The sequence below is a fragment of the Balaenoptera borealis genome (assembly GCF_965194805.1).
Source record: "Balaenoptera borealis genome assembly, chromosome: 11".
Classification (NCBI taxonomy): domain Eukaryota; kingdom Metazoa; phylum Chordata; class Mammalia; order Artiodactyla; family Balaenopteridae; genus Balaenoptera; species Balaenoptera borealis.
The window spans coordinates 53,945,148-53,956,174 of NC_138868.1; the positions used below are offsets into that span (position 1 = coordinate 53,945,148).

The following is an 11,027-nucleotide window of genomic DNA, read 5'->3' on the forward strand; positions in this document are numbered from 1 at the left end:
TCCCACTGGGGGAGATGTCATGGCTGCGGCTTGGAGCTGATGTGGGCCAGGACTGGGGTGAGTGCAAGAGCTGAGGGCCCAGCCTCAGTGGCATCTGTTTGAGCTCTTGTGCCCATATGAGAAAAGACACCACACCCTGTTAATTCCACAGAACGAGGGCATGGTGGAGGGCAGGCGTGGGCTCAGAGTGTGTTGGCCGACCTCTGGATACATGTGCTTGCACGCATGAGTCTGTAAGCTTGCCCCTCTGAGAACACACCCAGGCACTTGCATGGCCCCAGAGGTAGGAAGGTTCAAATATGTATGTGATTATGAATCTACGGACACAAGCCAGGATGCACTCAAACCTATGTTTATATGTGCACACGTACGAATGAGCCTGAATGTACTTGCAAGAGGCACATTTGAGGCTGCCTGGAGCTGTGCACAAGCTTATGCAAGCCTTCCTATGCATGTGTATGCACACCCAAGTGAGCATGAGTGTGTGTGTGTGCTTACATGTGAACACACCTCGGTCTGTTTACGTGCTAAGCTTGCTTCTATGTGTACAAGTGAATGTACAACCGCACATGTACATCTGTACAGACATGTCCAACATGCTTGTGCAAGTTACTATTCTCATCCGCCAATACTTGGGAGTGACAATGGGGACAGGGGAGAGAAAGGGGAAGGAGAAGGGGAGGCCACCCCCCCACCCCCAGCATCAACAGCCCTGGGCCTTAACAATGGCCCTTGTCTGAGACCCAGGCCACTGCAGGGTCTACGTCTTCTCCTACCTCTTCTCCTTAAGTGGTGTTGATCTGTTGGTTGATCAGTTAAATATAACCTCAGGGAAGGAGTCAACCCAACAATCCCTAATTCAGGTGAAAGAGAATGACTCTTAGGTTGGGGGGAGCCTCTATCCCAACCAGCTCTGCTGATACCAGAAGGGCTTTCGGATCAAGTGTCAGCCTCTCCAGCCTGAATAATTCATGCCAAGGCAAGGAGTGCTCCCTTCTCAGGAGTCTGTCCCTTTAAATCAGGTCTGGAGCTTCCCAGTTCTGGAAAAAAAAAAAAAAAAATCCAGAACAAAACAAACCTATAAACAGCTCAGCCCTGGCCCCTTCTGAGACCCCCACTCCCTGCTGCAAAATCTGCTCCTGGTCTCACAAACCCTCCTACCCATTCAGTATTTACAGGTGAGGTACCCTGGAGGGGAGGAGGGGCAGCTGATGGTATCCAACAACCCTAAGGTCCCTGAGACCCAGAATAGCCTAGCGGGGGTACCAAGGTGCTGGGGCAGGGAGGGTACAGCAAAGAGCTGAATCACCACACCCACCGGGTCCCCCGGCCTAGGAAAGTGCCTGGGGGAAAAGTCCAGCCTGGTGGAGGAAATCAGATGGAAGAACTCCCGGCAGAGCAGCCAGTGACTTGGGGGGAGGAGGGGTGGAAGGAGGAGGGGATGTCGCTGACTTCCTCGGGGTGGATGGGGTGGGGTGGAGAAGACGTTGGTCTCCCGGGACTTGCAGGGGTGTTGGCCGAGCCAGGCCTGATGTAACTGGGGTGGCAGAGGAGGGGGCTGAGGCTGGGGATTTTCCTCACTCCTAGCACAGCCCTCTCCTTGATCACAAGGATAAGGAAGAGGCTGAAAAATGAGGAACTTTCCCAGCCCACCCCTCATCCCTGCCTGCGCTGGTAGGAGGAGCCTTAAAGTCCTCCCCCCAAATTCTCGGCCGGTGATGCTGACCCACCTGCCTGCTCTCCCGAGCCCGGCCCCACCCTACCCGACACGTCCCAGAGAGGGAGGGGGAAGGTACCAGCCCAAACGCGGCGGGTAGGGGGAGATGAGGGGCAAATAAGTCAGAACCTCGGAGAGCCAAACTTCTCAGCGGTCCGGGAGCCGAGAGGGGGGAAGAGAAAGAGCAGCAGCCGAAAGCCCTGGTTCTCGGGAGCCTCCCACCCCGCCTCTCCGCAAGGAGGGCGCGGAGACACTGCCGGGGGCGGAGGAGGAGGCCGGGAGGCGGGGAGGGGGGAGGCAAACCCTGCCCACTCGGCTCCGAGCCCAGAACGGCCGCGGAAGCCGGAGGCCGGTGCGCAGGGCGAAGAGGGCACCGGGGGCGGGGGGCTCCGCTCCCCGCCTGACCCCTCTCGCCCCAGCCAGGAAAGTGAAGGCTCCTCGGACTATAGAGCCAGCGGAAGGACCGACCACAGCCGCCGGGCGCTCCCGATCGAGGACTTGCCCCACCCGCCCCCCTCCCCGCCCCCAAGGGGCTCCGAACTCACTGGTGAGCGCGGCGGCCCGGGCGCTGGATGCGGGGGCAGCCGTGATGGCCCCGCGCGCGGGACAGCCGGAGCACTGGGGCCCGCTGCTGCCGGGGCTGCTGCTCGTGGCGGCGGCGCTGAGCCGACCCGCCGCGCCCTGTCCCTTCCAGTGCTACTGCTTCGGCGGCCCCAAGCTGATGTTGCGCTGCGCGTCGGGCGCCGAGCTCCGGCAGCCGCCGCGGGACGTGCCACCCGACGCGCGCAACCTCACCATCGTGGGCGCCAACCTGACTGTGCTGCGCGCGGCCGCCTTCGCCGGCGGGGACGCGGACGGGGAGGAGGCGGAGGCGGAGGCGGCGGGCGGCGTGCGCCTGCCGCTCCTGACCGCTCTGCGCCTCACGCACAACAACATCGAGATGGTGGAGGACGGCGCCTTCGACGGGCTGCCCAGCCTGGCGGCGCTCGACCTGAGCCACAACCCGCTGCGCGCCCTGGGCGGCGACGCCTTCCGCGGGCTGCCCGCGCTGCGCTCGCTGCAGCTTAACCACGCGCTGGCGCGGGGCGGCCCCGCGCTGTTGGCCGCGCTGGACGCCGCGCTCGCCCCGCTCGACGAGCTGCGCCTCCTGGGCCTGTCGGGCAACGCGCTTAGCCGCTTGCCGTCCGCCGCGCTGCGCCGGCCGCGCCTGGAGCAGCTGGACGCGCGCCTCAACGCGTTGGCCGGCCTGGGCCCCGACGAGCTGCGCGCGCTCGAGCGCGATGGCGACCTCCCCGCGCCGCGCCTGCTGCTCGCCGACAACCCCCTGCGTTGCGGCTGCGCTGCGCGCCCCCTGCTGGCCTGGCTGCGCAACGCCACGGAGCGCGTACCCGACGCGCGGCGCCTACGCTGCGCCTCCCCGCGAGCGCTGTACGACCGGCCTTTCCTGGACCTGGACGAGGCGGGGCTGCGCTGCGCCGAAGGCGACGCCGACGGTCGCGGGGAAGAAGTGGAACTTGCCGGCCCAGAGCTGGAAGCCTCCTACGTCTTCTTCGGGCTGGTTCTGGCGCTCATCGGCCTCATCTTCCTAATGGTGCTCTACCTAAACCGCCGTGGCATCCAGCGCTGGATGCGCAACTTGCGCGAGGCGTGCCGGGACCAGATGGAGGGCTACCACTACCGCTATGAGCAGGACGCAGACCCGCGCCGCGCTCCCGCCCCGGCCGCCCCCGCCGGTTCTGGGGCCACTTCCCCCGGTTCGGGCCTCTGAGCTTCGCTTGATGGGACTTGGGGGCCACCCCTGCCAGCTGATGACCTGTCCCGAGGCCGTGGGTATGAGACACCCGCGAGCTTGGGGCTTTGAGACCTACCCCTGACCGATCTGAGACCTTTGGATTATGGCATCTCCCCCACCTGGAGGCCCCAAGCTGTACCCGCCTCCCCAGCCTCTGAGAGCTGTCACCATCAAAGACCCAGAGACACTTCTGATTCCAGAAACCCCGTCCACCCATCCCAAGCTCTGACAGCCCTCCTGAACCACCAGAAGCACCACCCCCCCCTTTCAGCACTCACCCAGAGACCCTGTCCTTCAATCCGAAGGCCCTGGGACTGCTTCCACTACCCTGTGCTTTGAACCCAGACCTCTCAGCAGGAAACATCCCCCTAGACTACACTCCAGCTTGCAACCCTCGGCTCCCTTCGAGGGCTCGGGGACCCTCACATCCCATTCTGGTCTCAGAAGCAGAGCAACCCCACCAGAAGGTTTCTGTGGACTTTGAGCCTTTTTTCTCGGTTCGGAGCTCTTAACTCTCCATCCTGCATAGAGACCTGCATCCCAGGAGTCTGAGGGTTGGGCACCCTCCCCCAATCTGAGGATGTATTTCATACCACCCACCACCCCAGCTCTTGCTCAGGCCCCTCCCTTCCTTGGCCCAGGCTTGGGGTTCAGCTCTTCTCTGTCTCTCCCATCCCAGGGACGGGCACACCCCTTTATAGCCTTCACGTGGAGCTGATCCTCAGCCTTCCCCACTTTTGGCTCTGATACCCTAATACTCAGTCCTTGTCCCCAATCTCAAACTCTCAGCTCTTCACCCCTATCTGAGTTTCTTCCCCCGGCCCAAGTCTTAGGCTCTCAATTCCTCCTACATCCATCGCTTGCACTCAGAACCCACACTGCCACTCACTGGGTCAGGGTCCAGTGAGGAATCCATCCCTGGGATATGCCCAGCCCCCTTTCCTCTTAGGATGAGCTCTCTAGCCCTGCAAAACAGGCGCAGATGCGAAGCACCCCGCAGCCATACTAGCAGATCCCCATGGGAGATCCTGGAGGAGAGAGTCCTGGGGGTGCAAAGTAGATGGTCTGGCCTCACAACCAGGGTCACCTGACCATTGTGCCACAGAGAGGGGTGGGGGAGGGGCTCTGAAGGGCTGGGAGCTGCTGGCCACATGCTCTTTCCCACCCATGTGACTCTTCTCCCTTGGAGAGTCCTCTCTGCCACCTCCTCACCCCGGCCCCACCCCCCCGTATGCCTTCTGGAAGAGGAAGGGAAAAGCCCTCCGATACAGGGTCAGAGCCTCAGCGCCCTGCCTTCTGCATGATCCCAAAGCACAACTGGTGAGTGGGAGGGGGCCGCCTCTCCCTGACTCCCACCCCCTGGGTCAGGCAGAATGGCTGGCCTGTGCTGCCTCTGCACACAGGAAGTCACCCTCCTTCAACATATTGCCTTGAGGCCTGCCTTCCCACCCCACCCTGGAAATCTGGATCTCCCTTGGGCAGTTTTCTATAAAGTCTGCAATAATCTCAGATACTCTGCTCTTGTAAACGGTGCCATGTCATTCCTGCTGACCTTGGGTCATTAAAGGGGGTGGGAGGGGACACTTAGAGCAGTTTAGACCTTCCTGAGGTGAAGCAGTGACTCTTGATGTCTTCTCCTGGACTGTGGGAGAAGAAAAGGGCTCTGACTGTACATAGTAAGCTTGAGGCTAGACACATGGAGGGACTTCCCATTGGGATGGCATTGCTCTCCAAGTCAGTTTGCTTTTTATGCTGAGATAGTGTTATCCGCAGCCAGGGTGGGATCCTGCACTTCCTCTACAACCTCTTACCCTTCGGTTCCTCATCACTGCGGTGGGGTGGAGGGTCACGGGGGAGATGTAGTTGGACTGACAAACACTAGCATCAGACGAGGCTATCAGGGAGAAAATCCAGCTGCAGAGAATCAGAGGCAGTTAATTCAGACGGAAAAGAGGAGGAATCATTATTTGCTGCTTCGGCATCATCCCCTCTGTTGAACTACCTGGTACTCCCTTACGTCCTGTGTCACGCCACGCTCTCCTGGCTAGAGGGTAAAGACCTGCACCTTGGATATGTGAGAGGCTGAGAGGAGAGGTAGCCTAGCAGTGGGGGGCGTGGATAAAATAGCCCCTTGAGATATGTGGAACAAGGAGACAGGTGGGTTCTGGGCCAGTAGGGCCAGGATAAGAGGCTGTCTCCTACCTCAAGCTGGATTATTTTACATTCAGGGTCTCAGAGCCCTAGAACCACATGGCAGAAGCCTAGAATTCTGGCATTTTAGAATCTTAGGGTTGTGTAATTCTAGAATTTGTGTCTTCTAACCATTGAAAGGGACCTCAGAGGTAACGTGGGAAGCCTCATAAACTGTGTCAACAAGGAGCTCCCTCTCTCGAGGAGCTCGCTTCCCCCCCCCCACCTCCTGGGAGCATCCCTTTCAGTGCCAGAGAAGTCTGCCTGGGGCTCCCTGACAGTCCCAGCTTTGCCTTGAGGCCAGGAGCACACCTCACCCCAGGACAGCTCTTCACAGAGTGGTTGGCAGTGCACGAGCCTCCTTATCTTCTCCCAGCAAATTCCCTACCCCTCCTCCCAGTCATTCCTCGTGAGAAGGGGTTAAATTCTCTTGAAGCATTCCCATCCGTCAGTGACCTTCAAAGGGTGCTTTGCCAGTCCCGCAGGAGAAAATAGTGATGTTCTCTCTAACACAGGTTAGAGAACTGTTGTCTCTAACAGGGCACCCTGCCCAACCCCCCCCACCCCACCCCCCGCCCCCACCCCCCAGTTCCAAAGATGTAATGTAATGTAGCCTAAGACTATAGTAAGTCCTGACAAATAAAACATGCTGGTAGTTGTGGTACACTGTCAGCAAAAATCTTTGAGGGTTTTAGGTGAAAGCTGATGCGAAGCTAAATATCAAGTCAATAGTTGTCAAAAATCAACTAATTGAGTACCTAATGTATGCCAATTGACATTTAACCTTAGTGCCATTCGCTGACTCCCATTAAATGTTGTCTCTGAGCAGCTTCCCTTCTTGTAGCCTGTCAGTGGCCTTTGGCTTTATGGAACTATCAGCAGGGCCCCAGGGCCCCAGCCTCCTCTGCAAATCCAGCCATTTTCTTAGTCTCAACTAAATACAACTTTGCCAGTCCTAGGAAAGCTAATGACCCAGGGGAGAAATTCTATTCAATCAAGTTGTAGAGAAAAGAAGTCCCAGGAAACCATGAGAACTCAGAGTAAGGGCCCCTGTACCCAGCCTAGGGAAATTTCTTAAAGTCATATTTGAGCAGGGTTTTGAGGGATGAGTAGGAGTTTGCAGAACAGAGAAAGATCAGAAGTATCAGTTGTACAAAGGCCTAGATGCAGGAAGATCTGTTAGTCTGATAATTCAAGAAGAACATTAATGGCTGGGGGTAGCTAGGACGATGTGTGTGGGTAAGATGGTTCTGCGTTCCCTTCATTCTCCACTGGGAGGAGCTAGAGGGACTTCCACCCTCAGAGGAGAAGTCAGGGAAGTGGGGAGGTGTGCTGTGTGGGTCAGGAAAACTGCGTGGTTCTCTTACTTGTTCCTTCCTTCTGCCCATCCTTTTTGTGCCAGGCCTCATGCTGGGCACAGGAGACAGAGAGAGGAGTCAGCTAAGCCGTGCCCATGGGAAGCCAGAGGGGCAGGGAGGTAAGGGAAGGGGCCACAAAGAGGTCTTGCAGGAAAAGGTGAGATGGAGAGGTCTGGCTGGCCCTCCCCTGACACCCTGATGTCACCCACTCACTGCAGACCCTCTCTCAGCAGTGCCAGGGACCCACTGAATGGTTAACCTCCCCCTCTAATCAGATGCTGTGAATGCTGCTGGAAGTTTGAGGTGGGCAGGTGACTGCAGCGGCCAAGTGCCAGGGGGGAAAGCTCCATCCAGGATGTGCCCTCAAAGAGCAGGTGGGATAGAGAGCAGGTAGAGAAGGAGAGAAAAGGTGTGTGACTGTCAGAAATGCGATACACATCAAGGCAGCTCTGCACCGAGAAACACGGCAGACTTCCTGGGGTTCTGTGACCCTGTAAAAACTGAAATTTCCTCTCAAACACAAAGGGAAGTCACGATCACCATCTCCTTGAGAAGCCTTTTACTTCAGCGACCCCTTTCCTACCCAGGCCCCTCAGGTCTGGGGTGGGGATAAGTGAGGGCCCAGCTGGAGTCCAGAGGACTGGGTTTCAGTCTGAGCTCAGCATGACTTGCCACGTCATCTGGACCCTAGTCAGTCAGAAACATTGGTTAGGCCCTACTGTGTGCTGGGTGCTGGGGATTCAGCAGTGAACACAGCAGAGCCGGCTTGTGCCTTTCTGGTTTAGTCCGACCCGGACTGTGGACACCCCCTGCCCCTCCCTGGCTCCAGGTTCCTTCTGTCAGGCCAGGGCTGGACTTGTGACCTCCAGAGGCACTGCCTGCTCTCACTGAAGTCCATCTCCTTCTTCATTAAGTCTCTGCCTGGCAGACTCATGGCCCTAATTTACAGGCATGGCCTTTCCCGGACTGGGAGAAGTGACAGGGGCAGTTAATATTCCTGTGGTAATGAACTTGGCTGTCTTCAGAGTCCCCTCTTTGCCCCCTACCCCTCCCTCTCCGCCTCCACCCTCTTCCCTCAGCCCTGCCTCACAGCGATTTGCCCGGGGATGGCCAGTCCCATGGAGACCACCTCAACTAACCCTTCAGTGTACTGCTGGGGAAGTTGAGGCCCAGCGAGTGCAGGAGACCATCCAGGTCACACAGGGTGTCAGGAGCAGAGCAGATCCAGAGCTCAGGGTGCCCCCTGGGGCCATCCCTGCCCTGCTCTGGTTCTGAGTATCTGGCAGTGCTGCCCCATCTCCACACTCTGTATCTCCAGCCCTGTGGTCATTGCCTCCTGCGGCCAGGCCTGGAGATAAGCAAAAAGCCAGCAAGGAAGGGGTGGAAAGCTCTCTTCAGCCTCCATCAGCAGCTTCCAGGAGGCCTCAGAAACCTGCTCCAGCCTCTTGCAGGCAGAAACTCTGATGGGGGCTCCTTCTCAAGGGAAAGGGCATCTCTACCCCCTCTGAGAGGAGAAAGGGGCTTGTTCTGGACCCGCAGGCTCTGAGGTCCCCCTGCATGAAGCTCATCCTTCCTGAGCCTCTCCTCTCTGCCGAGCACCTGCTGAGATGGACCACATCCGGCTCCTGTGCTCAGTAAAGATGGGGTCACTGTGATAATGGAGGCATGGGGGCCCCAAACTAAGGTGACCATCCAAACTAGGAAACTTTGGAGAGTGAAGGGGACCTCTATTAATAATTACACTGGGACAAGAATAAACTAGGACTGTACCAGGCTGTTGGGCCCCGGACTACAATGACTTTTGACAAGACTTGGAGGGGAAAAGAAAAAGTGCCAGACTGCTAGACTAGCTAGTCTGCCAGCACTAGATAACTAATACACTCCCTGTCCTTGCCCCTGTCCTCCAGCCATGCTAAACAACTTCCTGAATGCTATTCTCTAGCCACACCAGACTACTCAGATTTTAGTAACAGAGCCCAGCTAGCTATTTCAGGCCCCATACCTTTGCCCACACAGTACCCTCTGCCTGGGATGCCTTACCCCCAACAGAGAGCAGCACGACAGCTCAATGGTCCCCTCTGCTTTCCTGACCTCACCCTCTTCCTCCTGTCGCTGGAACCCCCAGACCTTCATTTGGACTGATTTGTTTTCTGGCCCATTGTCTGCACCAGACCAGACACTCCCTGCAGGGGCTGGGCCCAGTTCCCTTTTGGGTGCCTGACCCTGGTGCACAGAGATTTGTGAGCACTGCGCCCCACAGAAATCCAAAGTGCAGAGGAAGAGGCATCACGCAGGGCTCGTGGCCTCCCTCTGCTGCACTTCTGATGCCCACTCCCTTTAAGTCCCACAACCTCTCACCTTGTTGAACTGAAGCTGCAGTTATAGAAGATGCCTGCATGGTCAGCTCCTTGTTACTATTCAATAAAGTGAGAGAACAGAAAGAAAATGCAGCTTTAGAATATGTAATTGTGCAAAACATAATTTAGCTTTGGTTTTAGACTTTGACTTTTTAATACAATTATAGCTTTCTGGCCCTCCATTTGGGATTCTTGTCCAGCGTCCTATCTGGGCAACATCTGCCACTGGCTCAGCCTGCCTCAGCCTTGGTTCCTTGACCCAGGGAGCTATAGTGACATCTATTGGCCAATTTGTGGGAGTGGAACCAGTTTTAACTTTTTTCCATACATGCGCCATCTGCTGGTGAACATGGGAATGTTCCTTTTTTCATTTAGTCAAATCCGTTCAGCAAATATTTTATAAAGTGCCTACTATGCGCCAAGCACTATGCCAGGAAGAGGCTGGCAGTTGTTCTAGGCACTTTACGTACATTCACCGATTTTAGCCTGATGACAATTCTATGAAGTAGGTGTTATTATTCCTACTTTACAAATGAACTAAGACAAAGATGAATAATTTGCTCACTGCTAATAAAAGGGTCAAGTTGGGGTTAGAACTCAGAGTCCATGTGCTTGCACCAAGAACAAGTAAATAAACAAGTAAGATACCTCTTATGAGGGAAATAAACAGAGTGTTGTAAGAGTGATAGGAAAGGTTGTCCTTTGAATGGGGTAGTCAGGCAGGCTCCTCTGAGAAGGTGGCTTACCCTGAAGAATGGGAAGGAAGGAGCTCTGCAAACCGCCTAGGAAAGATGAATCCAGGCAGAAGAAACAGCGAGTGCAAAGGTGCTGAGACTGAATATTCAAATACTGAGAGGGAGGCCAGTTATGACCATTCTACCCCCAAATACCTCTCCAATCAGTCCTTCTTCTGGTCCCAGCCTCTACATCTCTCAGCCGGAGCCCTGTCCCAGCTTCCTTCTTGATCCCTTTGCCTCCAGCCTTCCTCTCCGGTCCATCTTCCGCAATGCAGCCAGAGTGATCCTAAAAATGCATGAATCTGATCCATCTCACTTCCCTGCTTAAAACCTGTCCCACCGTCTTCTGGATAAAAAGCTCTTTGGACTGATTATCTTTAACCTTCCTCCCCATGGCTATGGTCTGCTCCCATCTCCTGTTAGCTCTTCTGGTTCCCTTCATTCTAGCCAAACCGAAGTCCTTACAATTCCTTGAAGGTCCCAGGTTGTCTCACCACCTGGGGCTTCCCATGAGCCACCCCTTCTATCTGGAATGCCCATAGCCTCTCCTCACCTGCTTAACTGCTTCTCATCCTTCAAAACTCAGTTGAAGCAATTCCCTTTCTAGGAAGCTTGCCTTATTTCGTATCCCACCCACCCCTCTTTAGTGCTCCCATGGCACGCCATGAGTATGTGTCAGCCCCCATCTCCAATATCCCTCAACATCAAGTCCAAATCTTTTTCGTCATGCCTTACATTCCTGTGAATTCGTGAGCTCCTTGAAGGAAGGGATTGTCTTATTAATCTTTGTGTCTTCAAGGTCCAGCGTAAGCCTCAGCAAATGGTACATGCCCAGTAAATAGTTTGCAGTTTGTGAGCTATAGATTGTTTAGTTTC

The 11,027-nt window shown here is 56.0% G+C and overlaps 1 protein-coding gene across 1 annotated transcript; it reads left to right on the top strand.

Annotated features, from left to right (window-relative positions):
- The first annotated feature begins 1,852 nt into the window (after positions 1 to 1,852).
- Positions 1,853 to 5,020, top strand: TPBGL (trophoblast glycoprotein like). The gene has a single exon (XM_082343214.1). The coding sequence runs from the start codon at positions 2,307 to 2,309 to the stop codon at positions 3,483 to 3,485; it is 1,179 nt and encodes a 392-aa protein (XP_082199340.1). The 5' UTR covers positions 1,853 to 2,306; the 3' UTR covers positions 3,486 to 5,020.
- The last annotated feature ends 6,007 nt before the right edge of the window (positions 5,021 to 11,027 follow it).

Coding starts and splice junctions, on each gene's coding strand:
- TPBGL (XM_082343214.1), top strand. CDS start 2,307: ATGGCCCCGCGCGCGGGACAGCCGGAGCACTGGGGCCCGCTGCTGCCG.